This window comes from Balaenoptera musculus, chromosome 3, assembly GCF_009873245.2.
Source record: "Balaenoptera musculus isolate JJ_BM4_2016_0621 chromosome 3, mBalMus1.pri.v3, whole genome shotgun sequence".
In the NCBI taxonomy this organism is placed as follows: Eukaryota; Metazoa; Chordata; class Mammalia; order Artiodactyla; family Balaenopteridae; genus Balaenoptera; species Balaenoptera musculus.
In genome coordinates this window covers 165,678,550-165,705,521 of record NC_045787.1, presented here as the reverse complement: position 1 = coordinate 165,705,521, position 26,972 = coordinate 165,678,550, and the positions used below count along the sequence as shown (strand labels likewise).

Here is a 26,972-nt window from a genome sequence, read left to right as displayed (position 1 = left end):
GTTCGTTGGCTCTTCCCGGTGCTTCTGAGTTGTGAGGGAGAGCGCCATTCCCTCCGCTTTCCCGCCAGGACTCAGAGGTGGAGGGTCACAGGCAAGAGCGAGGGGCAGATGTGGGCCGCCCACCACTCACCGAGGCCACACGCGTGTGGCCTCTCAAACGTCAGACGGGAAAACAAGCTCGTCCTGTCCTGCCTGCCGTGCTCTCCACGAGCTGGGAGACAGGAGCCTCGGGCGTCTCCCGAGATGCTCAGAGCCCGCGAAATGCTCAGACCAGCCCTGAACGGACAACAGCAGCTCCGGGTCCAAGCGGGGGCTGTGCGATGCTTCGGCCATGACAGGCACCCCGCGATGCCCAGGAGCACGAGGCCTGGGCACAGCCTGGTGGAGGCAGCATCCACGGCCGGCCGGGGTGCCCGAGCCCGCGGGCAGGGAGGACCGCCCTCCATGGCTGAGGGCCACTCAGGGTCGGCGGGCTGCGCTTGGCAGCGTCGGAGGGGACCACCGGCCGAGGATGCTCCAGAAGGCGGGCGGGGAAGTGTGGTTTCCCACTGCGGCTCCGGCCCGCGGGAGGCTGAACCCAGGCCCACGGGGGCACCTGCACACCATCCCTAAAATAAGGCCCAGGGGCACCCCCGCCCGCCCGGGAGAGAGGGCGTGTGAGTGAGCGGACAGGGGGGACCGGGGCGTTAGGAATAAGCTCCCACTCCTGGCCTGGCACCCGCACTGCCACCTTTAATTGATTCTCATTTCACTTTCTTCAGGCCCACCTGGCGCTCACCGTCCCAGCCCGGCTGCCCCGCTCGCCTTCTGGATACAGGACTCCGGCCTGCGGGTGCCTGTTCCACTGCACCGAGTCTCCGGGTCTACCCACTCCACCCACACACACCCGCCCCTCTGGGGGCTCGTGCCCCAGGCTGCTCTGCGCATCCTCTGGCCGAGCTCCCCACACCTGGCCTTGATCTGCTCAGTTAAAGACCTGGCCCCTCCCGGGCGATCGCTGCTCCGCGGGAAGGGCCGCCGTCAGGGTTCCGGCTCCCCGGTCCGTCAGGGGGCGGCGTAGGCCTGGCCGCCGGCCCCGACTGCCTGGTACATGCTGAGGAGCGAGGAGATGGTGCCCAGGAGGCCCACCAGCCACGGGGGGAAGCGGCCGGCCCACAGGATGCCCGGGGGCAGCCAGTGCACCGCGTTGGCCAGGTCAGCCAGGTTGCTCAGGAGGGTCAGCGCCTCCGACCGGATCTGGGCCTCCACGGCTCTCCGCTTGCCCTGGGGCAGCCGGCTGTGGGAGCAGAGGGGGGTGGCGCTCAGGGAAGGCCCGGGCGCCCCCCACCCACCCGCACGGGCAGGGCAAGGAGTGCTGGGGAGGGAGGAGGACTGGCCGGGCTGCGTCCAGGTCACACTCGCCAGAGGGAGCCCACGGCGGGAGCGACAGTCTCAGGTCCACACCTCCGTCCTCCTGAACCCTGGAGCTGGGCAGGGGGGTGGGCAGCTTCTGGGCCTGTGCTGGGCGTGGCCCTACCCCGTGTTCTCTCCCAGGGTGAGACAGTGACTGACCTTGGTCCTCAGCAAACGGACTCCATCTCCCATCATCCTCCCTGATGGGGGCACGGCCGTGAAGGCTCAGCCCTGGAGTCCTGGCTCTGCCACTTCCTGCCTAGGGGGCCTCCAGCTAGCCTCAGTTTCCCCATCTGTAAAAGTGCTACATCCACCCGGAGGCAGCAGCGAGGCCCCTTGGCGTGGCACACATCATGCCCCCCCAACCACGGGGCCTGCACAGGGCAGGGCTGATCGCTGGTGACTGAGCACCTCCCTGGCCTGGGGAGACCCTCTGGGGGACCCAGCCTGCAGGAAGAAGTCGGCCTGTCTGCTGGGCGAAACCCCGGACGTCGCACCTGGTGAAGGCTGCCAGGGGGCTCCTCAGCCTCTGTCTCAGCTTCAGGACCATCCACAGGGACCTGCAACACCACAGAGGACGGGGTTGGGGAAGCCGGGTGGGGTGCGCAGGGGCCTGAGGGGAGGCTCCCCGCCTGCCGCGGTGGCCACAGGTTCCCTGTAAGGTTTGCCAGCCTCGCCAGTGGGTGGCACCATCTGTCCCGCGCCCTTCTGGAGCCCCAGAAGCTCCTGGGGACTCATCCCTAAGGCAGGCCCCCCACCTATTTGGGCTGCAGGTTCCGGAGCGTCCGGTGCTTCTGACCTGGCCAGTCAGGCTCCAGCCCAGCCCCTGTGAACCACTGGCCCCAGGACCACAGCTCAAAGGGACACTGTGCCACGTGCAGGGGTGATGGCCCAGCCGGGAAGCCACCCCTCTGTGGATGAGGACACCGAGGCTGGCCCACAGCTGGCCTGGGAAAGCTGTTCCCCTCCCTGCGCCTTGGCTGGCTCACCAGGGAAATGGGGTCCAGATGGGCGCCAGGCCTGTCCCCTCCCCACACGTACACACACCCTGGACGCTGGCCAGACCTGTGTGAGGTGAAACTAGATGACCTTCTGGGCCCCGAGGGCTGGCGTCTGCAGACTGAGGAGCCGGCCACCAGATGGGCATCCTCTAGTGCTCCCTGGGGACTCGGGGGGCCCTTGTGGTGTCCAATCAGGCTGCTCCGCGCGGCCCTTGCACCCTGCAGCCTGGGCTGTGGGGCGTGCAGGGACGTGAATGTGCCGAGTCCCACCAGTTGGAAGGCTGACCTCAGCCAGACTTCCTGACTCAGAGGTCCGTCCAGGGCCTGATCACATCTTCCCAGCCACTGTGTACCCATCCAGGTGACATGTCCCCTAAGGGGAGGGGACAGAGGGCAGCACCTGCAGTGAGGTCAGCGGCTCTGCATCAGAGCCACCAGGGGGGACTCAGGCAACATGATGCTTCCTGGGCCCCCAGACCTGAAGAATCAGGACCTCTGGGAGCCTGGGCCAGGCACCTACATTTCAACAACCTCCCACATGACTCTCCGGCACCCTGGGGTCTTAGGAACCCCTGGTCATGATGAGCACCCACTAAATGCTTCCCAAGCCCCACACCCTTGCTCACATCACATACAGAGAAATGAGGGGAAAACCAGAAGCTCTAAAAATGAATGGGATAACAGGCAGAGCATATTCATCCTAAAAATGGGATTTTTAGGGCAGTGAAAATATTCTGTATGATACTTCACTGGTGGATACGTGTCATTATACATTTGTCCAAACTCATAGAACGGGCAACACAGGGAGTGAACCCTGATGTAAACCATGGACGTGGGGTGATTATGCTGTGCCAGCGTCGGTTCATCGACTGTAACAAATGTCGTGCTCTGGTGCCGTGTGGATGGTAGGGGAGACTGTGTGTGTGTAGGGGGTACATACATGGGAACTCTCTACTTTCGGCTCGGTTTTGCTGTGAACCTAAAACTGCCCCCAAGAAAAAGACTATTAAAAAAAATTAAGGGAACCAAGGCAGCCCCTTAAGCAGGAACGGGAAGTCTCTTGGGGCCGGAGGTCACAAGGCAGCCTGAGGAGACACTGCAGCCTCAGAGCAGCCAGAGCCCAGCCCAGGCAGCCCAATCACGCGGGGAAGGCCAATGCCCAGAGAGACGGGCCAGCTCCACGACAGCCACTGTGGCTGCGAGGGGAGCTTACATCTGAAAGGAGCCGCAGGCTTCCCTGGTGGTGCAGTGGTTAAGAATCCGCCTGCCAACGCAGGGGGCACAGGTTCGATCCCTGGCCTGGGAAGATCCCACATGCCACAGAGCAACTAAGCCTGTGCACCACAACTACTGAGCCTGCGCTCTAGAGCCCGCGAGCCACAACTACTGAAGCCCGCGAGCCACAACTACTGAAGCCCGCGAGCCACAACTACTGAAGCCCGCGTGCCTGGAGCCTGTGCTCTGCAACAAGAGAAGCCACCGCAATGAGAAGCCCGCGCACTGCAACAAAGAGTAGCCCCCGCTCGCCGCAACTAGAGAAAGCCCGTACGCAGCAACAAAGACCCAATGCAGCCAAAAATAATAAATAAATAAATAAGTAAAATTTTGAAAAATTTGAAAAAACAAAAAACAGATGGAGGACGGGGCCACGAGCCGAGGGATGCAGGCAGCCTCTAGAAGCTGGAAAAGGCCAGGAGACAGGTTCCCCCCTGGAGCCTCCAGAAAGGAACTCAGCCCTGCCCACACCTTGATTTTAGCCCAGTGAGACCCATTTTGGACTTCCGACCTCCAGAACTGTTAAGATGATCAATGTGTGTTGCTTAAAGCCGCCGAGCTTGTGGAAATCTGTTTCAGCAGCAATAGGGGGCGGATACAGTGAGGTGGTGAGGAGGCAAAGACCCCCACGCCTCCAGCCTGTCTTCCCGTCCACCTGGAGGTCTCAGGTGTTCCCTTGCGGCCCCCCGGCGGGTGGCAGCGCTGCTCACCTAGCAATCCCCAGGAGCAGCGAGAGGCCCCAGAGGGCTGTGCTCAGCGTCCACCACGGCGCAGACTCCACGTGGAGGATTTTGGCGTCGGCAGCCCAGGCGACGTGCTCGCAGGGGTAGTAGAGCTGGTCAGCCAGGTTGCCCAGGACAGACACGCAGCGGACAAAGATGGCCTCCTCCTGCGGGACCGGGAGAGGTGGGGGGATGGGCCTGGGATCAGACCTACCCACTGCCCATGTTAGGGGCCCGGGCCATGCCAGGTGGCAGTCACAGGGCAACGTCCAGGCCTGGCAGGCTGGCCTGTAGCTGGCACTGCAGGAGAAGAAAGGCCTGATTTCTCAGCAGTGTGGTCAACGTTGCCCAGCGGAGTGGCGGGTCTCAACTCAGCCGCTCAGTGGAATCCCCCAGGGAGTTTCAAAAACGCCACACCCAGCCCCCAGCCCCAGGGATTCTGCCTCAGCAAGGCTGGGGTGGGCCCCAGCACGAGGAATTTTTTTTTAAGTCCCCGGGTGATTCCCGTGTAGGACTACTTGGGACACCCTGCATCAGAGCCTTCCTAGTTCCTGTGCGTGGGTGTCTGGTACAGGACCCTGAGAGGGGAGCAGCGGAGGCAGCCCCACAGAGAACCCTGAGCAGGCAGACCGGGGGGGCCGGGGGGGCTGCCACACACCCGGTGCCCACTTCCAGCAGGCACTACGCTGCAAGGCCTGGGTCACCTCCCCCAAAGCGGAAAGGGGTCACCACCCCTGCAAACAGGCAAACTGAGGCTCTTAGAGGAAGCTGCTGCCAGCTGCCCCGTCTCATACAGGGATGGGCCTCAGGCTGCTGAGTTGCAAATCCCATGCCCCCCAGCCCTGAGTCCTGAACCCCTGCCTGCACCCAGCGAGGCAGGGCCAGTCCAGGCTGCCGGAGCCTCTACCCTGGGCTCCGCCCCTCAGGGTCTGGCCCCCCCCCCCAAGGCCTCCAAGCTGGTCGGGTCGCCAGCCAAGTCCTTCACTTCTCCACCTTTAACCTCGTCATCCTCACTGCCTGCCACACCCTCTGCCTCTTCTCCGTCTTCCCAGGAACCCCGCCCTCCCAGCCAAGGCCCCACCAATGCTCGCTGTCGGCCTCCTTCCTACGGGCCAGCTGCGATCCTGCCTCCCTCTGGGTTCTCAATCCCACTCCAGCTCCGCCATCCTGTCTGGGGCCTTCTGGGGTGTTCTGGCACACTTCACCCCTCCGTGAGGACGGGGCCTCCCACCCCCACCCCAACGTGCTCATTCCGCTGGTGTTTCCTGAGACGCAGCAAGGTCCGGGCCCTATGCTGGGGAGGAGATTCTCACCGGGGCGGGAGGTGGGAGCCGGGGGGGGGGACCAACAAAAGAGGTTCTTGTTCTGGCCAAGGGACACAGGAGATGCAGGGAGCCCCCCACCCCTTGCCGGGGGACTCAGGGGAGTCCTCACAGAGGAGATGGGGGGGTGCACGGGAAGCTGAAGAGATGGGTGTCAAAGCAGGAGGAAAGTCCAGGGAAACACTTGACATTGGGGATGATCAGGCCACGGGCACTGGGGCAGAATGGGGGAGCATCTGAGTTAAGTGGGTCAGAGAGGAGACCCTTGGAGAGCAGTGAGGAGGGGCAGGGCAGCCCAGGAAGGGGGCATGACTCAGCCAGGCTGGCCCAGGGCAGCTTCTCATCCCATCCCCTGGGGGGGACAAGATCGTACCACCACCCCAGCCGGATGAGGAACACTGCTCTAGACCCACTAGTGAAATGATGCGGTTCTGTTGTAACGGCAAGATGTAACTAATCTACATGTCCAACAGGGGATCAGTTAAATAAATCACCATCTGGCTATATATGTGTACTATGTGGCCATAACGAAGGAAGGAAGGAGCTTCTTTTGTTATTTTGGTTTTTGTTTTTGTTTTTGGCTGCACCATGTGGCTTGCTAGGATCTCAGTTCCCAGACCAGGGATGGAACCTGGGCCCTCGGCAGTGAAAGCATGGAGTCCTAACCACTGGACTGCCAGGGAATTCCCGGAAGGAGCTTCTTTTGGATTGATATGGAATGACCTCCAAGTTGTACTGTTACGTGAAAAAAGCAAGTGGCAGAAGAGTGTAAATGGCATGCAACTATTTATGTCAGCAATGTGTATTTGCCTGTGCAGGTGCAGGAGATCTCATAAAGGAAACACAAGAAGCTGACAACAGTGGCTGCCTCTGAAGAGGAAAATTGGCGGCCAGAGGGTCAGGAAGGAGAGAGACTTTTAAATTATGCAGTCTTTACGGATGTGCAAACGTATGAGCTAATTTTTTTAATTAAAATTGAAATGAGAACATCTGATTGTCTCCAAAAGAAGTAAAATTGGGGACTTCCCTGGCGGTCCAGTGGTCAAGACTCCACACTTCCAATGCAGGGGGCGCAGGTTCCATCCCTGGTCAGGGAGCTAAGATTCCACATGCTGTGCAGTGTGGCCAAAAAAAAAAAAAAAGTAAAATTGAAAAAAATAATAAACTGCCCACATGATTGCCTTTATAAAGACCAGTCCATAAGACGTTGACTTCCCGGGGTCCACACCCCCTCCCTTCAGCCCAATGCGCCCTGTTACCTCTGCCCCCAGGCCGTACTGCTTAGTGTAGACAAACATGGCCACGTCATCAAAGAGTCGCAGGACGGTCCTGCAGTGGCTGAGTTGGGAGGACAGTGCCAGCAGGCGTGTCCCCACTTCTGACCTGGCAGGACATTGTTCCACCAGGACCCCGCCCACCAGCTGGCAGCAGTACCCCAGCGTTCGGATCTGTGGGAAACCAGAAGCAGTCAGCATGGCCCTGATGCAGAACTGAGCTGGATCACCCCTGACCTGGCCGTGGACCCCATAAGATCAAGTGGAAGGACGAGTCTCAACCAACAAACTTCCAGTAAAAGCCAAAAGTTGAAAAGGATACTTGTAGGTGGGATAAATGGAGACAAATGACATCACTGTCCAAAAGGCACTGGGAAACTAACAGAGTATTGGCTCATGTCACTGAATGGCACAGTCTTTGGAGACATATGTGATGGGGACAAGAAAAAGAAACCTCCATTTCCCACCTCCTGGATCCTCCTTTTCCCAGCAGGTAGGAGGGCTAGGTGGAAATGTATTGAATATATTTGCATCTACCTGGCTGTACCAAATTCTGTGGCTGGGCTGACTGGGAAGGTGACCAGGCCTCAACCCAGTGGACAAAAGGATAATTTGTTTTTATTACTTTAGTGAGAAGGAACCCGGTGGTGATTTGGGAATCAGTGGGTGATTTGGGGCACGGGGAACTGGGTCTGCATCACCACCCTTATATCTTTATTTCATCTGCTTTTCAGAAGTTGCTTTTTCCTGTTGTTGTATATATTATTTTTACTTGTAATTCCTTTTCAGCACCTTTGTAATGGCAAAAACGCTGCAATTTAAATGTCCAGCTCGGGGGCATTTGTTAAAACCTGAACACCCAATCATACGGGATTTGGTTGGAACCTGAATGCCCAGCTACTGGTACACTCCCTGGTACAACCTGAATGCCTACCTGTAAGAGACTGATTGGGACAAGCTCAGAGTCTGACCTCAGGGGCCTGGAAGGAACAATCTAAATACCCAACCAGAGGGGATGTGGTCAGACCCTAAACATCCAGCCATAGGGAAAGCCCTGCAAAATCTTAAATCCCCATATGAGATTGTTTGGGACAACTCAGGGACCAACTACAGTGGCCTAGTCCGATCCTACATGTCCAGACATGGATTTGTTTGGCATGGAAATGTCCAGCCAGGTTGAATTGGCCAGAACAACCTAAGTGCCCGACTACAGGGGATTTTTCAGGATCCAAATGTCCAGCCAGAGGGGACCCTGCACATCCTAATCCTCATACGATATTGTTTGGGACACACAACGCCCAGCTACAGTGATCCGGCCGGATCCCAATGTGCAACGTGAGGATTTGGTTGGTCCTGTAAATGTCCAGTCACGATGGGGGTGGCCGGAACAACCTACATGTCCACTACTCGGGGACAGGGCCTCTGCCCTGGGGATCCTGAGTGACCCCGCTCCCCTCTCTGGCCTCAGTGTCCGGGTCTCGGGGCTTTGGCCCGACTCCGAGACCTCTAGCCGCGCTCCACCCCAGCCTCACCAGGCGGTCGCGGCCCCTATAGGACTCCAGCGCCGACGCCAGACCGCTCAGGGCCACCATGGCGACTCCGCCGTGACGTCACCGCGACGTCAGCGCGCCGCGCCGGGGGGCGGGCCCGGCACCAGGCTGCGCGCTCCCGGGAACGTTCTGCGCAGGCGCGGCCGCGACTGTTTGTCGAGGACGTGACCCCTTTGTCTGCTGCTGGGAGGGACGAGTTTGCAGCCTTGGGCAGCCACGTGTGCGCTCCCCAGGGCCTGTGCCCCCAGGTGGACCCTCGGAGTTAGCTACCCGTGTTTTCAAAGGTAACCAACTGCCCACACACACACAAATATTCCAAGCAAAAGCAGCAACCTGTTTGCCGTGGGCCAAGAAGGGAGTTCTCTAATTTTCCTGCGTCACCCTTTCTTTATTGTCTGCTTGTCTGTAGGGAGCATGGATAGCTGTTGTCATATCATGTAAGGCATTTTTAGAAAGTCAAGGAAACTTTGGGGAATTCCCTGGCGGTCCAGTGGTTAGGACGCTGTGCTTCCGTTGCAGGGGGCGAAGGTTCAGTCCCTGGGACTAAGGTCATGCATGCATGAATGCATAAATAAATAAATAAATAAACTATTCCCCTTTAAAAAAAAAAGTCAAGGAAACGCATAGAACCGTTCTAGAAGAATAGACAAGAATCTGATAACTGGAATTGCACCAGAGAGAATAACTAGGTGGCTGGTATTGACTGAAATAAAAACGCACACCGTGAGAGCTGTGAGTTTCGGGGTTTTTTTGTTTGTTTTGTTTTTAAAATTTATTTATTTATTTGTTTTTGGCTGTGTTGGGTCTTCGTTTCTGTGCGAGGGCTTTCTCTAGTCGGGGCGAGTGGGGGCCACTCTTCATCGCGGTGCGCGGGCCTCTCACTATCGCGGACTCTCTTGTTGCGGAGCACAGGCTCCAGACGCGCAGGCTCAGTAGTTGTGGCTCACGGGCCTAGTCGCTCCGCGGCATGTGGGATCTTCCCAGACCAGGGCTCGAACCCGTGTCCCCTGCCTTGGCAGGCAGATTCTCAACCACTGCGCCACCAGGGAAGCCCGAGTTTCGGTTTTATTGAGGGATTTACTGAGGACTATAGCCCTAGAGACAGCCTCAGACAGCTCTGAGGGAAAGGTGGGGGGAAGGTCAGTATATGTGTGATTTTGGAGAACGGTATGTGTAATCACACATCTCAGGAGAAGTTTGCTTCTGGTCACAAGGAACAGATACCGCAGTTAATGATTTTAGTGCTTTCCTTAGTTTGGAAAGATGCAAGAATCCAGGCTCATAAAAGATCTGTCCTGAAAATATCTATCTGAAGTCCTGCCAGTTTTCCCCGAGCAGAGAGAGCCTCATTCCTGATCTTCCGCCCTGAACTCCTGTCAGGGTGTGATGAAGGTCAGTGACTGCAGTTGCCAATGACTCAGTCCTTGTAGAGCCAGACAGTGAGCAACGTTCTTTGGTTGTCACTGGGAAGAGATTAAAATGTTCACCTTTGTACTGTTTTGTAGCTTTTGAATTTTGCTCAGTCTGCATGGACTAGCCGGTCAAAAAAATCAGACATTTTCTCAAAAAGTTAGCATAGCCTGTTTCCTTTTTTTTTTTTTTAATTGAGGTGAAATTCACATAACAAAAAGTTCACCATTTTAAGATACACAATTCAGTGACTTCCCTGGTGGCACCGTGGTTAAGACTCTGCACTCCCGGGGCTTCCCTGGTGGCGCAGTGGTTAAGAATCCGCCTGCCAATGCAGGGGACACGGGTTCGAGCCCTGGTCCGGGAAGATCCCACATGCCGCGGAGCAACTAAGCCCGTGCACCACAACTACTGAGCCTGCGCTCTAGAGCCCACAAGCCGCAACTACTGAAGCCCGCGCGGCTAGAGCCCATGCTCCGCAGCAAGAGAAGCCACCGCGATGAGAAGCCTGCGCACCACAACAAAGAGTAGCCCCTGCTCTCAGCAACTAGAGAAAACCCGCGTGCAGCAGCAAAGACCCAATGCAGCCAAAAATTAAATAAATGAATAAATAAATAAATTTATTAAAAATAAAAAAAAAAGACTCCGCACTCCCAATAAAGGGGGCCCAGTTTCAATCCCTGGTCAGGGAACTAGATCCCATATGCGTGCTGCAACTAAGAGTTCACATGCCACAACTAAGGAGCCTGCAAGCCACAACTAAGGAGCCCACCTGCTGCAACTAAGACCCGGAGCCACCAAATAAAAATAAATAAATATTAAAAAAAAAAAAGATGTACAATTCAGTGGCATTTAGTACACTCACATGTTGTACAGACATCCCACCTTTAGAGTTTTAAAATGTTTTCATCACCCTCAAAGGAAACTCTGTCACTCTTTTGAGCAGTCACTCTATTCCTCCTCTCCCTAACCCCTAGCAACCACCATCTGCTTTCTGTGTCTATGGACTTACCTATTCTGGACATTTCATATAAATAGAATCATACCATATGTGAACATTTGTGTCTGGCTTCTTTCACTGACCCTGTTTTCGAGGTTCATCCACGTTGTGCATGTCTCAGTACTTCAGTCCTTTTGTGGCTGAATAATATTCCATATTCTGGCTCTGTCACATTTTGTTTATCTGCTCATCGGTTGATGGACACTTGGGTTGTTTCTACCTTTTGACTCTTGTGAATAGTGCTGCTATGAACGTGGTGTACGGGTACTCATTCTAGTCCCTGCTTTCAATTCCTTTGGGCATATACCTAGGAGCAGAATTGCTGGGTTATACGGTAACAATGTTTGACTTTTTGAGAAGCCACCAGACTCTTTTCCACAGTGGCTGCACCATTTTACATTCCCACCAGCAATGCACAAATGTTCCAATTTCTCCACATTCATGCCAACACTTGGACTCTTAATTTTAATAATACATTTTAACCCAGCATATCCAAAAATATTGTCATGCCAGCATGGGATCAGTCCGGACTAACGTACGTACATCTTACCACCTACTCCCCCCACCTCCATCCTCTTCTCATAGTGCATCAGCTTTCTTCTTCCTCTTCTTCGTCAGCTGAGGAGATGCCTGCACATACTTTCCTCCTTTGAAAGATTGCATCTGCCCTCCTATTTTTCCTGAGGCTAAAATAATAAATAGAGGTCAGGGAAAGATAAGCTGGCTTACCAGTAAGGAGAGACAGACGGCACATCTCCTACTGGCTGTGAAGTGGTATCTCACTGTGGTTTTGTTTTGCATGTCCCTAATCACTAATGATGTTGACTGATTTCCTTTAAAAAAAAAAATTTCCTCTTGATTTCAACTCCTATTACTCTTCCAGCCTCATTCACTCCTATCCAACCACATTACCCTCCTCCTGTTCCTTGAAGTTGCAGCCCATACCCGACTCAGGACCTCTGCATGTGCTGTTGGCTCTGCCTGGAAGGCTCTCCCTCCAGATACCCACATGGCTCCCTCCCTCACCTCCTCCTCACGTTTACTCAAATGTCATCCTCTCATGGGACCTCCCCTGCACACCCTCCTGGGCACTTCCTGCCCACATCTCTTGCTGCCTTATTTTTCTTCTTAGTTGGTAACACTACCTAACGTAACTGTCTATGTTGCTGCTTAACGTAGTCATCTAGTTATTTGTCTGGTTGTCTAGTTATTTGTCTGGTTGTCTAGTTATTTGTCCCTCCTCAACAGAATGTGAACTCCACCAGGGCAGGGCTTTTGATCTGTCTTGGTCACAGCTAGATCCCCACAGCGTGGCACAAAATAGGTTCTCAGTAAGCGGTGTTGCCTGTGGGGCTCAGCGCCCTGTCAAAAGCTCACCGTTTCTGCTCCATCCACGCTGTCCTGGGAGATCCTAATCACTCCCACGATTTCCCTAGCCACCTCTTTGCTGGCCTCTCCCCCATCTCTCTCCAATCCTGCCCTGTCTCCTGCTCCCACCTGCCCCGTGGACAGTTGCCCTGCAAATCCTACAAGCCCGCTCACACTCAGCTACTCCCAGACTGACATCAGACTGACATCAGCAACATCTTGCTCTTCTGTACTCAGATCTCGAGGCTCCCCTGCCCATCACCCAGGCACAGACCTGGATATCACTCTCACCTCTTTACCTCAGTACGCCCCTCCCATGTCCCAACAGCCACCAAAATATCCCTGGAATCCATCCACTTTTTCCCAGCCCACAGCCTCCTGCATAGGCAGCCCCCATTCTCTCTCACCTGGACCCCAAGCCCCAGCCTCCTTTCGAGGGCCTGACTTCCCCCACGACATCCAAGAGACTCTTCAGTCCTCACATTCGACCACAGCCCTCCTTGCTTAAGACTTGGGTGTGGGGGTCTGTGTGCTCCCCAACCCCCTAACTGGGGACACTGCTCCATCAGCAGAAAAAATCCAGGGACTTCCCTGGGGGTCCAGTGGTTAGGACTCCACGCTTCCACTGCAGGGGGCCCGGGTTCGATCCCTGGTCGAGGAACTAAGATCCCGCAAGTCGCATGGTACAGCCAAAAAAAATTAAAAACAAAAACTATATACACACACACACTCAAAAAGCAGAAAAAGTCCAAGCCACAGCCCAAGGCCCACAGAGGGAAGGGGGGCCCTTGGGCTGTGGCGCGGCTCCATGAGTGACAGGATCCTTCTCTTGAGCCTTACTGTCCCCATGGACCTTGTAAAAACACAAGGCATTCTCTGATGCCTCATGTGCACCCAGGCTCCGTTCTCGGCACCAAGGAGACAGCGGTTGAGTCCTGTGGGCAGGGCCCCGCCCTCCAGCGTCTGCCACCATCAGGTTAGGGCTGAGCTTGACCTTTGGGGAAGAGACAGGAGCTGGCCTGGCATTCACAGCTGGCCTTTGCGGTTGCTAGGGACTGGCTGGTGATCACAGCTAGGCGCTGGTGTTCTCCTGCTGGACACAAATAATTCACAGAACGCCCACGTCGGACAAGGCCGCTCTGTGACCGTGTGGAATGGAACAGACAAAACAAGCCCACTCCATCATGGTGTCTGAACACAGACAAAACATGAACATTGTCCAAATCACAACAGCGACCAGACGTTTCCTGGCTAATCTAAATGACTTCTGTGTCTTTGCCAATCGCTGCTTTAATCTTACTTCATTCCTTAGACTTCGTGATCAAATGATTGTTTCTCTGTAAGAGTGTTACCTCTCCCCCTTGCTTCCTGACAGCAGCCAGAAATCTACACCCTCCTGGGTCCTCCTTTTCCCAGCAGGCAGGGAAAATGTGTATTTGCATCAACCCTGGCTGGGCCAAAGCCCTCAGCAGAGCCCTGGGCTAGGGAGCAGGTGATGGGACCTCGACCCAGTGGACAAAACAACACTTCGCTTGAATTTAGTGAAAAGGAACCCACTGAGTACATAAGTCCTGGAGCTCAAATTCAAAGTACAGGGATGACAGACCAGAAGACTGTATTATAAACATTAAACCCGCCAAGAGACCAGATGTTAAGTGTTGCAGACACTAGAAAAAAGTGATAGTTATGTGACACCATAGAGGTTTTGGCTAAGGCTACAATAGCAACCATGTTGCAATAGAATGTATCACAAAATCAGGTATGTTATGTAATACCTTAACTCACACAGTGTTACGTCAACTATATGGAACGGAAGAGAAGAAAGAAAGAGAGAGGAGAGAGGAGGAAGGAAGGGAGGAGGGAGGAAGGAAGGGATGGGAGGGAGGAAAGAAGGGAGAGAGAGGTGAGAGTGGGAGGGGAGGAGGGAGGAGAGGAAAGGAGGGAGGAAGAACGGGAAGATCCCATTTCAGTAGGTGATTAGGGCACCATAAACTGGGACAGGTTCAACCACCCTTACAGTTTTATTTCATCTGTTTTGTTAGTTTCGTTTTAAGAAATGTGCTTGTTCCTTTAAAAATTTTTGTTATGTGGTAAAATATACATAACACTGACCATTTTAAACATCTTTAAGTGTTCAGTGGCATTAAGTGCATTCACACTGTTGTGCAACCATCCCCACCATCCACCTCCAGAACTCTCTCATCTTCCCAAACTAAAACTCTGTCCCCATTAAGCATCAACTTCCCATCTCCCCGCCCCCTCTTCCCTGTCCTGATGTTTTTATATATTATTTTTATTTGTCAGAACATCTCAAAAAAAAGAAAGTCATATTTCCAACCGGTAAAAGCATCCAACACAGAGCAAAGCCCCGCTTACTGAAACCTCCCAGGAAGCACCTAAGACAAGCCCAAGTCTGATAGGTCCATAGAGTATGCCCTCCCCGCTGCAACAAGTAACAAGCCCTATGTATTCAAATACATGTGTGTTCCTGGCGGTCTTGGGGCTGGAGGTGGAGAGCACAGAGGTCTCTAAGGCTACACTGGAGGTATATGAGCCCTGGAGTGGCATTAAGCGGTACAGTGACTCAGACAGTTTGGCCTATCCTGTGCAGAAGAGTGTTAGAAAGCAGACAAGGAGGAAAACCTGTGGAAATGGGGATAATGGACATCAGCGGCCTCTGACATCAAATCCTCCACACTGAAGTGGTTGCCATTCCCAGCCCCACTTTCCAGATGATAAAACTGGGTCTTCGAGAAGTCAAGTCACTGGCCAGCCTCCCTTGAGCTCTCAGGAGGCAAGATCCTCTGGCCTCGCTCCTGATTTTCCTCCCTTTGCCCCCCCCGCCAGAGTTTCTGGGGGGCCATTGTGATAGCGTTGTCCCAGGCAGCTTATTGGGTCACAGTGGGCAGGGCTGGACCACACTTGGATGCAGACTCAGATGGAACATCTGAGCATCCTCTGGGAGACCGGGGACAGAGGGAGTCTCAGGGGTCAGGCCCATGCCAAGCGCGTCTTCTAAGACTCATTAGCCCCCATGCCCCCTCTCGAGGTAAATACACTCCCCTCATCCCTGATCAGGAAACAAAATGAAGCTCACAGGAGCCCAGTTACTTATTCCAAGGTGACCCGGCTAGTCATTTCAGTTGCCAGGTTCTCCCACAGACTATCTGAAATCTTCTTGACCCTCAAGTATTTTATTTTAGGTGGTGAAATGATAGAAAAAAGAAAAAAAAAAACACTGTGGTTTCGTTCAAACCTTTGATATGTGTTTTCTAAAGAGATTGACATGAGCAAATAGCTGTGGGCTGAAGTGATCCAGGAGGGCCTCCCGCAGGAGGTGAGGCTGAGCCAGGGGTGCTGGTGGCACCCAAGGGTCTGGCCTCTAAGGTGCAGAGAGGAGGGTGAGGGAGACACCTCAGCTCTGAGCAAAGACCAGAAAGTCGCAGTCGGCTAAGTGGGGTGCTGGGAGCCCGGAGCTAAAAGCCCAGAGAAATGAGTAGGAGGTGTGTAAACCTCAAACAGCTTGAGGACAGAAGGAATAGTCAGGACCTGGGACAACTGCAGAGGGCAGGAAAACCAGTCAGGGGGTGTGTGGCAGAGATGGGACAGTGGCCAGGGTTGGGCAGAGAGACGGAAGTGGGTTCCCAGACATGAAGGAGCGGAGAGCCATGGCCTTGACAACTGACTGAGAGTGAGGAGAGTGGGTTCCGGCAGCAAACTGTCAAATGCAGTGGTTAATTCTACAGCTCGTCCCATTTCTCTGCACCAGCCTCAGGGCCTTTGCACCTGCTGTTTCTTCTGCCCAGAATGCTCCTACCCCCAGATACCCAAATGCCCCGCTGCCCCTCTTTCCAGGTCTTTGCTCAACTATCATCTCAGTGATGCCTTCCCTATTTAAAACTACAACCCTTCCACCCGAAACCCCATCCTTCTACCCTGTGTGACTTTTTTCCCCACAGCACTTATCAGCTTGTAACTGACTCTGCAAGTTATGTGATTACATTTATACATTACTGTTTGTCCCCTCTGGGCCCCATTACCATCTCCACAAAGGCAAGGCTCTTGATCTGTTAATGATGGACCCCCTCTGGGGGCCTGGAACCGTGCCTGGCACACTATAAGTGCCATACGAGTGATGATTTATAGCTCTACTTTCCCTGGGGGCAGGCAGAGGGGCTACACCTGTTTCTTTTTTTTCTTTTTTCTTTTTTTGGCCGTGCCAACCGGCTTGCGAGATCTCAGTTCCCTGACCAGGAATTGAACCCGAGCCCCACAGTGAAAGCCCGGAGTCCTAACCACTAGGCCACCAGGGAATCCCCTACACCTGTTTATTATGATGTCCAGTGCCTGGCACAGAGAAAGGAGTAAAAGGCAGCATTGACCCCGCGGGCACCTGCTCAGTCCCTTCTCCGCGCCCTCACAGGTGGCGCTGCGTCCCGCGATGGCCGCGGGACCCCTCCTGCCAGTGCCCAATGTCCTGGCTGGAATTCCTCAAGGCCTCGCACTTCGCGCTGGGGCCCGACCCGCGGCTGCACGTGGACGCCAAGCAGTCCACGTCGCACCGGGACTTTCCCGCCTACCGGAACGTTACCCGTGGGCCGCTGTGCCAGCCGCCGCCCCGCGCGTCCCTCTTCCAACAGGACGCGCGCTGGGCCGGCCCAGAGCTCCTGTCGGAGACGCACTGCGCGTATGCGCCCGCGTCGCCGCTGCTGTCGAGCGAGCGGGAGCGGGAACTGGCACGGGAGCGCACGGTCGCCATGCAGGCCAGCAACCTGCACGCGCACGCGGACTCGCGCGCCCGCACCGGCCTCTCCACCGCGCGCGCCCACTTCGGCTGGCCGGCGCTTCCGGAGCGCGCCAGCGAGCAGATCCGCGGCGCGCGCCTCGTCTTCGACCGCGACTCGGTGCCATCCCGCGACCGAGCCAAGCTGCCCATCCCGCCCACCGCGCACCAGGAGTTCTTTCCGCTCCACGGCATTTGCCCGAAGCCCCGCGAGCCTTCCTGCCACTTTGGTGAGCGCGCGCCCGGGCACCCTAGGCAATTTACCCAACACAATGGTTCTCATGGCGAGCGGGGATTCTGCGCCCACCCCAGCGGACATTTGGCAATGCCTGGGGATCATATTTTGGTCTTCACGACTGGGCGTGGGGGTGGGGGGAGAAGGTGGTACCGTCAGGGAGCGGCTGGAGGCCAGGGATGCTGATGAACATCCTACCACGCACAGGAGAGCTTCCCGCAGTAAACAATTATCCAGCCCCAAATGTCAATAGTGCAGAGGCTGAGACACTGGAACCTCCTCGAGCCTCAGTTTCTGCATCCACACAATGGGCATGTCTCCCGAATCTCTCCAGGGTGCTGTGCGGTGGCCCGAAGTCATGAAAGCTGGTTTGGGGTCAGACAAATCTGCTAAGTGTCCCCCCATCACCACCCCAGCCCTGCGACCTTAATAGTTGTGTGACTCTGAGCAAGTCGACCTCTCCCAGCCTCAGTTCGCTCATCTGCAAAGTGGGTGCAACAACAGGGTCCCACTTTATAGTTACTGGTGAAGCCGAAAGAGCCCCGAGTGCAGAATACGCCTGTCAAATACTAAGCACTCAACAAAGGGTTGCTGTCATTCATATGATTTTCCAGTTCTGTGATACAGAGGACCTTCTGGTAGACATCACTGGTCAGAGACCCTCCAAGCTGGGTTCATGGATTGTCAGTTGGCTTTGACTCCACCTGGTTCTGAATTTCTATTATTTCTGGCAGATTATTTGATCTCTCCGAGCTTCAAGGAGGCTTCAAGTGGGGGGGAATAACATCGGCCCCCCAAATGAGGTGCAAAGCACTTAACATAGGTACTGGGCTCAAAACTTGGTAGCTATTCTTGTTGTCATTATTATTATTATTATTGGCCACACCACGCGGCTTGCGGGATCTCAGTTCCCCAACCAGGGATTGAACCCGGGTCACAGCAGTGAAAGCCCGGAATCCTAACCACTAGGCCACCAAGGAACGCCCTTGTTCTCATTATTTTTTATTATTTTTGGAGTGGGAACACAGGAGACAGGATGACAGCACCTCCTACCAGAGACAGTTCCAGGCCCTTCCAGGCCCACCTGCCTTGACGTGTAAGAGGGTAAATCGAGGCTGGGCTGGTGCTGCTGGCGGCGGGGGTGGGGGGCGGTGGGAGGAGCAGAGGTGCTGCTGGGGGGGTGGGGATGGGAGGAGCAGAGGTGGGCGCTGGGTGGTCTTGCCCTTCCCACCCCTGTCCTCCCACAGGCCTCCTCCAGCATAGAACTGGGAGACTTCAAGATTGGCTATGAGCCCATGTGTGCAGAGCAGAAACAAGCCTACAGGCCCCAGGTTCTGCCCCCAGACAGGTACGAAGGGACCATGGCCTACTACTGAGATGGGGCAAACAGCTCTCAACGACATGTGGAATGTGTCACCTAAGGCTCTAGGGCCAGTGCTGTGCCTTTGAATTCTCCATCACCCACAGGCAAGACCCACTATTATGCCACACTTCCCACGATTAGCACCCCACAGCTCGGCCGTTAGAAAGCCTGTCCCTCTCTCCTTTTTCCTAGGAGTTGCAAGGGACAAGATCAGATGGGTCCTCCTTCTCCCACCTCCTTATCTGCAGGTATGACAAGGCCCAGGCCTCAGCCCACATCCACTGTGTGAATATTCGACCTGGAGATGGTCTCTTCCACGACAGGACCGCCAAGGGTGAACACTTCTATGCCCGGGAGCCAGGTGAGAGCCTGCTGCCTGCCCTGCCCCTCGCTCCCACAGCAGCCTCTCAGAGCTGCCCAGGACCTACTCTGCCACTGGCACAGCCTTTTGTTCTTCACCACGACCGGACTCCGGAGTCGCACATCCTGGAAGGAAATGGGTGCCCTGGTCCGGGCAGCCTCACCACCTCCACGCACTTCTTCCGCGGCCAGGTCAGCAGGAAGGGGATGAAGGCAGCAGGGCTCATCAGGGAAAAGGGCTTCCCAAGCAGAGTGAATAACAGCAAGTGCAAAGGCCCTGAGGTGGTAGGGAGCTTGACATGTGTGCGGGGATCTCCTGGATCTGTTTGCGTGAGTGAGTTGCTTAACCACTCCAAACCTCAGTGGCTCTGCCTGTAAACTGAGATAACAGTACCAACTCCCAGCGCCATCACGTGGGTGGGACCCAGAGAGAGTGTGAGCCGTCCGAGGTCACACAGCGCCCACTTCTGCCCTCCGTCCTGGCCATGGGACATCTCTGACACCGGGAGCTTCCCAGATGCCATGTGGTCCTACAGCCGCTGCCCGCGACCAAGCCACCCAGCCGCCACGTGCCTCATGAGAAATTGCAGAGTAACATAACCCTAGGGGAGCCGTCGCTTCTCGGACAGTTCCTCCAGACCTGAGCAAGCGCTCAACCTCCACTTGCTGCAGAGCAACCTGCGCCAGGGCACAGGCGGTGAGCGCGGCCCCACCTCGGAAGCCCCGCCCTTGCCACAGCTGTGGTCCCGCCCCCCGCCAATCCCGCCCCGCCCCCTGCCCTAGTCTGGCTCCGCCTCCTGAAGGGCTAGATCCCACCCCATGAGCCAAGATTACCAACTCTGACCCTGAACAACCCCACTCCCTCGTGATCGTGACTCCCAACGTCCCCCCCACCCTGTCATGGCCCCACCGCTGCATGACTCCGCCCCTCTGGTCTGGCCCCGCCCCTCTCCATATCTGCTCTCTCCTGACTCTTACCCCTCCTCTTCTGCGACACTCTGGCTACCCTGGCTGGCTGCCCCATCCTCCTGCCTCATAATCCATCCTCCTCCCCTGACAACTTCAGCGCTAGCCCAGGCGTCGCCCTTGAACCCTTACCCCATCCTTAAGTCTCCCGTGTCCCTTCCCCCTGGGCCCTGCCTTTCCTCCCTCAGCCCCTCAGCTCAGCCACCCCTCCCAAATCTCCAGAAAGAGATTTTTCAACCATGAACCAGAAGATGCTGAAGCCACACAGAACAGCTCCAGCCTCCATGACTGAGGAGATGCCACAGCGGGTGAGGGAGGGGGAAGGGGTATCTCTCTAACCAGGTAACCCCCGAAATCAGTGTAGAGTTATCTCAGGAAGATTATACCATCAACTCAGACTCAGAGTTAGTGTCAAGTCCGTTCAGGGTCACTCTAGGGTCACCCCAGGCTCAGGGTCATCTTAATGTCATCCCAGCCCCAGGTCATCTCTAGCTCAGCCCCAGGGTCATGTCAGGGTCATCTTCATATCACCAGCCACAGTTATACTCCAAGCCAAGGGTTAGCTCAGAGTCACCTAGGGTCAACCCAGCCCTGGGGTCATTCCAGGGGCCCACCTGCTTTCTCTCCAGCTTCTCATCCAGATCCTGGGTCAGCCCAACCTGGGGTTCCCTTTTGCCCACCTCCCCAGGACCCAATCATCAGCCAAACTGCGCTGAGCCGCTCCCCACTCATTGATGTTGCCAAGGTGGTGCGGGAACTACAGGGGGTCCAGGGTGGGCCAGCCATCCTCCAGGCTGCCCTGCGAGGCTCCCCACCCTGACTCCACAGTGCAAGTATAGCCACTTGGAGCCCCCGCTGGGGAGACAGCGCTTCTTCTCAACCCTAAACAAGGATGAGTTTGCTTTCAAGTACCAGGGTCCAGCAGTGCTGAGATGGGACGACCTCCAGGAGAGTCATGTGCCCCTCGGCCCCCCCAGACCCCTACCTACCCATGCCGTAGCCAGCAATAAACACCACTGTGGCAACATCCCACCACTTTCCATCAATCAGCCATGAAAGAGGATAGGGTGCCTGTGGGCTTGGTGAGAGAATGTACAGGAGAGAATGACTCCATGGAGAAGCCCTGAACTTCTGCAGACCCTGGGTGTCATCCCACTCTGGGCAGGGAGGCCATCTCAGTTTGTGCAAAAGCTTGGTGGTCCGACGCTTGTAAGGTGTTCAGGTGATACCACAAGTTCTTTCTTTCTTTCTTTCTTTTTTTTTGGCTGTGCCACAGGGCTTGTGGGATCTTACTTCCTCAACCAGGGATTGAACCCAGGTCCACGTCAGTGAAAGCGCCGAGTCTTAACCACTGGACCGCCAGGGAATTCTCGCTGCCAAAAGTTCTGAATGGTGTGGGAGGATGGAGTTGCAGTGTTGAACGGAGGCAGTGTGGCGAGAGGTTGAGAATGTAGGCTCCTGGGGCTGAATGGACAGAGTGCAAATCCTGACTCCTCCATGTCCTGGAAAGTAGTCTTGGGCAAGTCATTTGACCCCTCTGAGCCTCTATTTGCTCATCTGTAAAATGGAGATAAATAATAGCTCTCTCTCATTAGATTGTTATAAATGAGAAATGTACACACTGGTTAGTGTGCGTGGCTGGGGGTCAAGAAGGGAGAGCTTCCTTTCCAAGGATGAAGGTAAGGAGGGTATAGGATGGAGCTCAATCATTGAGAGACTGGGTGAGGCTCAGAGGGGGCATGAAAGGGTGGACATGCTGAGAATGGCCCAGCAATGTCCCCTATTGTGAGCAGAGGCTGGAAGCTGAATGGTTGGTGCACTGGCTAGCTGGGCAGCTGGCCCCCAGATCACAGCTGGCTCCAGGGGCAAATCAACAAAAGTCATCAGGATGTGATCAGGCCCAAGGGGATAGGTGTTCAGCCAGAGATAGAATGAAAAGGGTGGAAAGGAGGAGTATGGGGTGGAGCCTTGAAGCTGGTAAGTATGTCAAGGACATCAAGTATGTCAAGGACTAGTACCTTGGACAGCACCCCACCTTGAAAGTCTTGGGGTCTGATGAGATCAGCACCAAGAAGCCAGATCTGTCTGGAACGATAAGATGGGCCTTGGTGGCCGTGCCTGGGCCCTGCCTCTGCAGGCTGTTGAGAGTCTGGTTTCAGGGAATGAACACCGCTCCCTGACCCTGTAGATAGACCTTTAAAGACCAAGGCCCCCAATCCAATGGGCCACTAAGAGCCAACCTCAAGCCTGTCCAGGAGCCCTTTCCCCATGGGCAGCAATTCTGTGAGACCAGCTTGTCATTTCCACAGGAAGGAGAGGAGTCCGGTTTTGGGTCCCAAGGGGACAAGATGGACCTTTTGGCTGCAGTCATGGTATCCATGTTGACCTTGAGAGCGTCTGCTAGAGGCAGAACACCTCTTCTGCTTGCTTCCACTAATGATGTAGATGACACTTGTCTGAATTACCTCATGATAAAACAAGCTTTCTCAATCTCGGCACTATTGACATTCTGGATAGGATCATTCTTTGCGGTTGGAGGCTGTCTTGTGCATTGTAGGATCATCATCCCTGACCTCTACCCACTACATGCCAGTAGCACATTCCTTCTCCCCCGCCCAGTTGTGACAACCAAAATTGTCTCCAGACATTGCCAAATGTCCCTTGCGGGGAAAAGTTGCCCCTGGTTGAGAACCACTGCAATAAACCCTTCCTACAATGATTCTTAGGATAAAATTAGGCTCTCCTGGTAAAGCCGGTCTGCTTGTTTACCAGACTACATGTACAAAAAGCTTTTCCTTTTTGCCTTGCCTGCCAGGAAGCTCAGAAAGCTTGCTTTGATTCCATGTAGCTCCAGTTGCAGGATTATGTGTACTCCTGCCTGGTTCTAGGAATGGTTTAAACAACCGAGGCATCAGATGAGAAATAATGGGTAGGAGTTACAAGGAAGCAGTTTTCAGCACAACTTGAAGCATTTTCTAACAACGGAACTGACCAGCCCCAGGATGGGTTGCCAGGAAAAAACAGAAACTTTACTCAAGATGTCTTCAGTACAGAAGACATCTACATCTAATGTAGTAAAGATGCTACATTATGATGATTCTGAATGTATTCTATGGATTTATGTCTATCCCTCCTATATCCCACTTACCCCCAGAAAAGGCATTTCACATGAACTACAAAAACTAAAAAGACTTATGAAATAAGATGAGTAAAATAGGATTGAACATGGGAAAACAGATTAATTTTTAAAGGAAAACATTTTGTCAATGGTAATCATTGCTGAGCAGCAGACTTGTCTTTTTCTGTCCCTAGGCAAATGATTTCACGCTCTGACCCTCACTTTCCTCATCTGTAAAATGGGGATGGCAACAGTTCCTCCTTCATGAGGTGGTTACAAGGAGTAAATAAAATGTGTGTACCATTCTTTTATATATATATAAATTTATTTATTTATTTATTTATTTATTTATTTATTTATTTATTTATTTATTTATTTTGGCTGCGTTGGGTCTTCGTTGCTGCGCGCAGGCTTTCTCTAGTTGCAGCGAGCAGGGGCTGCTCTTCATTGCAGTGTGCAGGCTTCTCATTGCGGTGGCTTCTCTTGTGGAGCACGGGCTCTAGGCGTGTGGGCTTCAGTAGTTGTGGCTCGCGGGCTCTAGAACACAGGCTCAGTAGCTGTGGCGCATGGGCTTAGTTGCTCCACGGCATGTGGGATCTTCCTGGACCAGGGCTCAAACCCGTGTCCCCTGCATTGGCAGGCGGATTCTTAACCACTGCACCAACAGGGAAGCCCGCATATACCATTCTTAAAACAGGGCCTCGCACTTGGCAGCAGCTCAATGAACAGTGCCTAAATTTTGTTAACGTCTTGGGTATTTTTGTTGCAAGTGTCAGAAACCCAGCTGTATCTGCTCAAGCAGAAAGGGATTTTATTGACTTAGAAACAAGAAAGTCTGTAATTAGGTCTAACATCAAGGCTGCTAATTCCTCATCAGGCATGCTCTCTCCCTTGCCCCCTCTCAGTCCAAGCAGTGGCAAAAAACAAAAGCAAAAACAATACAAAACAAAACCCAAATCCTAATGATTAAAGCCCCAAAGGAAGGAGTGAAGGTCTTCCCCGCAACTCCTCACGTTAGAATTTAACAACCCTCCGACTGGCCCATTTGAGTCATATGTCCAGCTGTGAACCAATCACTGTGCCCAGAGGGATGGAATGCTGTAATTGGATGCCTGGGTGATTTGGTTCCCCAAACCTCACCAGGATCTTGGAGTCTGGAGCCCAATCTTGCTGGATCCTGTCTCCTAGCAACAGACCTGTGCCTGCCCAGCCCCATAGCATCTATCTTGCCCCAGGTTACAATCTAGAGGGCAGAAAGACTCAGCCAATAGGCTCTTCCCAATGAGGGTAATTGTGCCTTTATAGACAGGCAGTGTTCAGTGTTCAATGCTTGAAAGGCTGAGGCATTAAGAGCCCACCAGATCTCTGATAAGCCCAATCTTATCTCCCCATCTCAGTACTAACTTCCTCTTTTAGCTTGGGGCAGAGAATTCAGCCCTAGCAATCTCACAAAATTGAGCAGGTGCTAGACTCTGCTTTAAGAAGGTGCTCATGGGGACTTCCCTGGCAGCACAGTGGTTAAGAATCTGCCTGACAAGGCAGGGGACACAGGTTCGAGCCCTGGTCCAGAAAGATCCCACATGCTGCGGAGCAACTAAGCCCCGGTGCCACAACTACTGAGCCTGTGCTCTACAGCCCGCGAGCCACAACTACTGAAGCCTGCACACCTAGAGCTCGTGCTCCACAACAAGAGAAGCCACCGCAATGAGAAGCCCATGCACCGTGACAAAGAGTACTGCCCATGTGCAGCAGTAAAGACCCAGTGCAGCCAAATAAATAAATATAAATAAATTTATTAAAAAAAGAAGGAGCACATAGAGGTAGCTTGTGTCTATCTTATAAGACCTTGCCGAAGACTTCATGAAAGCTCCCACATGTTCCAACATCCTGATATTTTCCTCCAAAGCTGCTCGAGCCACAGTCTCAGGTGACACACAGAGTGCGAAGATAAAATGGGCAACAATTTAATCGGCTATTTTTCTTCAACACAACAGATTTCTGGTTTCCTGAGCAAGGCCCTTTTACAGGGCTGCCACATATATCTGGGGAGGTTGTGCACTGCACAAATCTTGAAGCCCTATTCACATTATAATGAATATACATGTCAAGGTGGCCCTGGCCCTCTACTTCACCTTTGTTCAGCCAATTTCACATTTTAAGTTATTTCCTTCAATACCCTTCCCTTTTCTGGAAATCATGTCTAAATTAGTCAAGACTGTCATGACTGCAAGAGACAGAAACCCACTAAACTAGCTCAAATACTCAGGAAATTTGTTGGCTCGTGATATTGAAAAGACTGTGGGCTTCCGGCTTCAGGTATGGCTATGTCCAAGAGCTCAACCAATATAGCTAGAGCTTTCTCTCTGTCTCTCACCTCTACATCCTGGTATAGATTGGCTTCAGTCTGCAGACTGTTCTTCCAGACAACTGAGGAAGGTGGGTGCAGGCAGAATGAAGCCTATAAACAGCTCATGATCCCAAAGGAAGAAAGAGATTCTCCAACTTCATGGCTTCGTCCCAGACCTCATTGTGGCCAGGGGGTGGGGTTCTCGGGTTGGTATGTTTAGATCGCATGGTACTGGGGGGGCTGTGTTAGACACGGGTCCATCTGGAGTAGTGGAGGGGGCTCCACAAAGGGAAAGCAAGGTGCTGAGAGACATACTGGGCAGACTGAAATGACAGCTGTCATTACAAGTATTATTTGTAATGGGATCATCCAGTAGGATGAAGAACAAGCAACATAATCCAATTGCAGTCTCAAGTCTCTCAGATCTGCTGCTGACTTCTCCACAGAGAGCTGGAAAGCAGGTCTCAGGCCATAAGTTCAGCCCAGATCTAGAAGGTTCTGAAAGGAAGAGCGAAGTCTCCTGGAGGCCTGATTTGCATGCAAGGGTAGGTGTTGTCAAAATTCACCAGCCAAAGACCATCAGAAGCACACCTGTAGTCAAAAAAATTTTTTTAGCTTGTGCAGCAAGGAAGATCCCATAGCGGGGAACCATGGGGCATCTCCAGAAGAGTTGGGGGACAGGAGGGCATCTTATCGGATTCAGGCTTGTGCTGGGTAATTTTAAGAAGAGGAGAGTAGAAGCAATTCTAGCCTGGTGCTGTCAGGAAGCAGGGAGCAGATCGGCGACTAGGACTGGGTATTTTGGTGATTCTTATCTCAGAAGTGGGAGGATGAACATGGGGCAGTCATTGGGAAGAAGCGGCGGTCATCTGAGTTAGTTGGGGGGGGGAGGGGGTGTGTGTGTATTCATTTTTGTGGTTGCAGAGTGTCCTTGTGTCTATCTCGGCTCAGACGCGGTCACAGAGCGGCCTTGTGTGATCATTGTTTATATTCTGGGATCGTTGTTTATGTTCAGGGAAGAACATCACACAGCCCAGCTGCCAGCTGCCGGGGCTGTATTTCACACCCTCTTCACAGGGATCTGTGTCTCCAGGTAAAGTCTGCCCAGAGTGCTTCCCAGATCTGGTCTAGGCTTCAGAGGGGGCATCAGGCACGGGGAGTCCACCAGTGACAGCGGTGCGTGACCAGGGAGGAGGAGGAGGAAACACTCAGTATCCCCAACTCTTTTCCTTGGAGGAGGAGTCTTAGAGGGAAATGCTGGACTGAGCAAAGATACACAAGTTTGTAAATTCTCAGCGTCTTGACTATGCTGATGTGCGTTGCCAGTCTGCAAGACAGAGAGAGAATGTTCGGTGTTTCTTGAAACCAGAGAGAGTCAGAGACCCGGGCAGGAGGCAGAGACAGGGAGAGAGAAGAGGATAGAGACACAGAGGGACAGAGGTAGAAAAAGTGAGGGCAAGAGAGGCAAAGAGATTGAAATGGAGAG

General features: G+C 53.9%; 2 protein-coding genes across 3 annotated transcripts; one reads left to right on the top strand and one right to left on the bottom strand.

The window, feature by feature from the left end:
• Positions 1-490: 490 nt before the first annotated feature.
• On the bottom strand, positions 491-9,038 carry PEX11G (peroxisomal biogenesis factor 11 gamma). 2 transcript variants are annotated; one of them, XM_036846605.1, is made up of 5 exons: positions 8,870-9,038; positions 6,972-7,160; positions 4,379-4,557; positions 1,890-1,952; positions 491-1,276 (listed from the first exon to the last, which is right to left on the bottom strand). In XM_036846605.1, the coding sequence occupies exons 2-5, from the start codon at positions 7,008-7,010 to the stop codon at positions 1,045-1,047; spliced, it is 513 nt and encodes a 170-aa protein (XP_036702500.1). In that variant the 5' UTR covers positions 7,011-7,160; positions 8,870-9,038; the 3' UTR covers positions 491-1,044. The 2 variants fall into 2 exon arrangements, with proteins under 2 accessions (XP_036702500.1, XP_036702499.1); XM_036846604.1 differs by lacking the exon at positions 8,870-9,038 and adding an exon at positions 8,519-8,611.
• A 5,707-nt stretch (positions 9,039-14,745) lies between these two features.
• TEX45 (testis expressed 45) lies at positions 14,746-21,077 on the top strand. Its single transcript, XM_036847379.1, is given in 11 exon segments — positions 14,746-14,888; positions 16,738-17,331; positions 17,749-17,764; positions 18,350-18,436; positions 18,580-18,680; positions 18,944-19,056; positions 19,138-19,247; positions 19,592-19,695; positions 19,697-19,752; positions 20,244-20,329; positions 20,850-21,077. Coding segments are annotated over 11 exon segments (1,638 nt in total).
• Positions 21,078-26,972: the final 5,895 nt, after the last annotated feature.

Coding starts and splice junctions, on each gene's coding strand:
- PEX11G (XM_036846604.1), bottom strand. CDS start 8,578: ATGGTGGCCCTGAGCGGTCTGGCGTCGGCGCTGGAGTCCTATAGGGGC. Junction 4,558..6,971: donor AGTACGGCCTGGGGGCAGAG/GTAACAGGGCGC, acceptor CCGGTCCCGCAG/GAGGAGGCCATCTTTGTCCG. Junction 1,277..1,889: donor CCCCTGGCAGCCTTCACCAG/GTGCGACGTCCG, acceptor CTGCTCCCACAG/CCGGCTGCCCCAGGGCAAGC.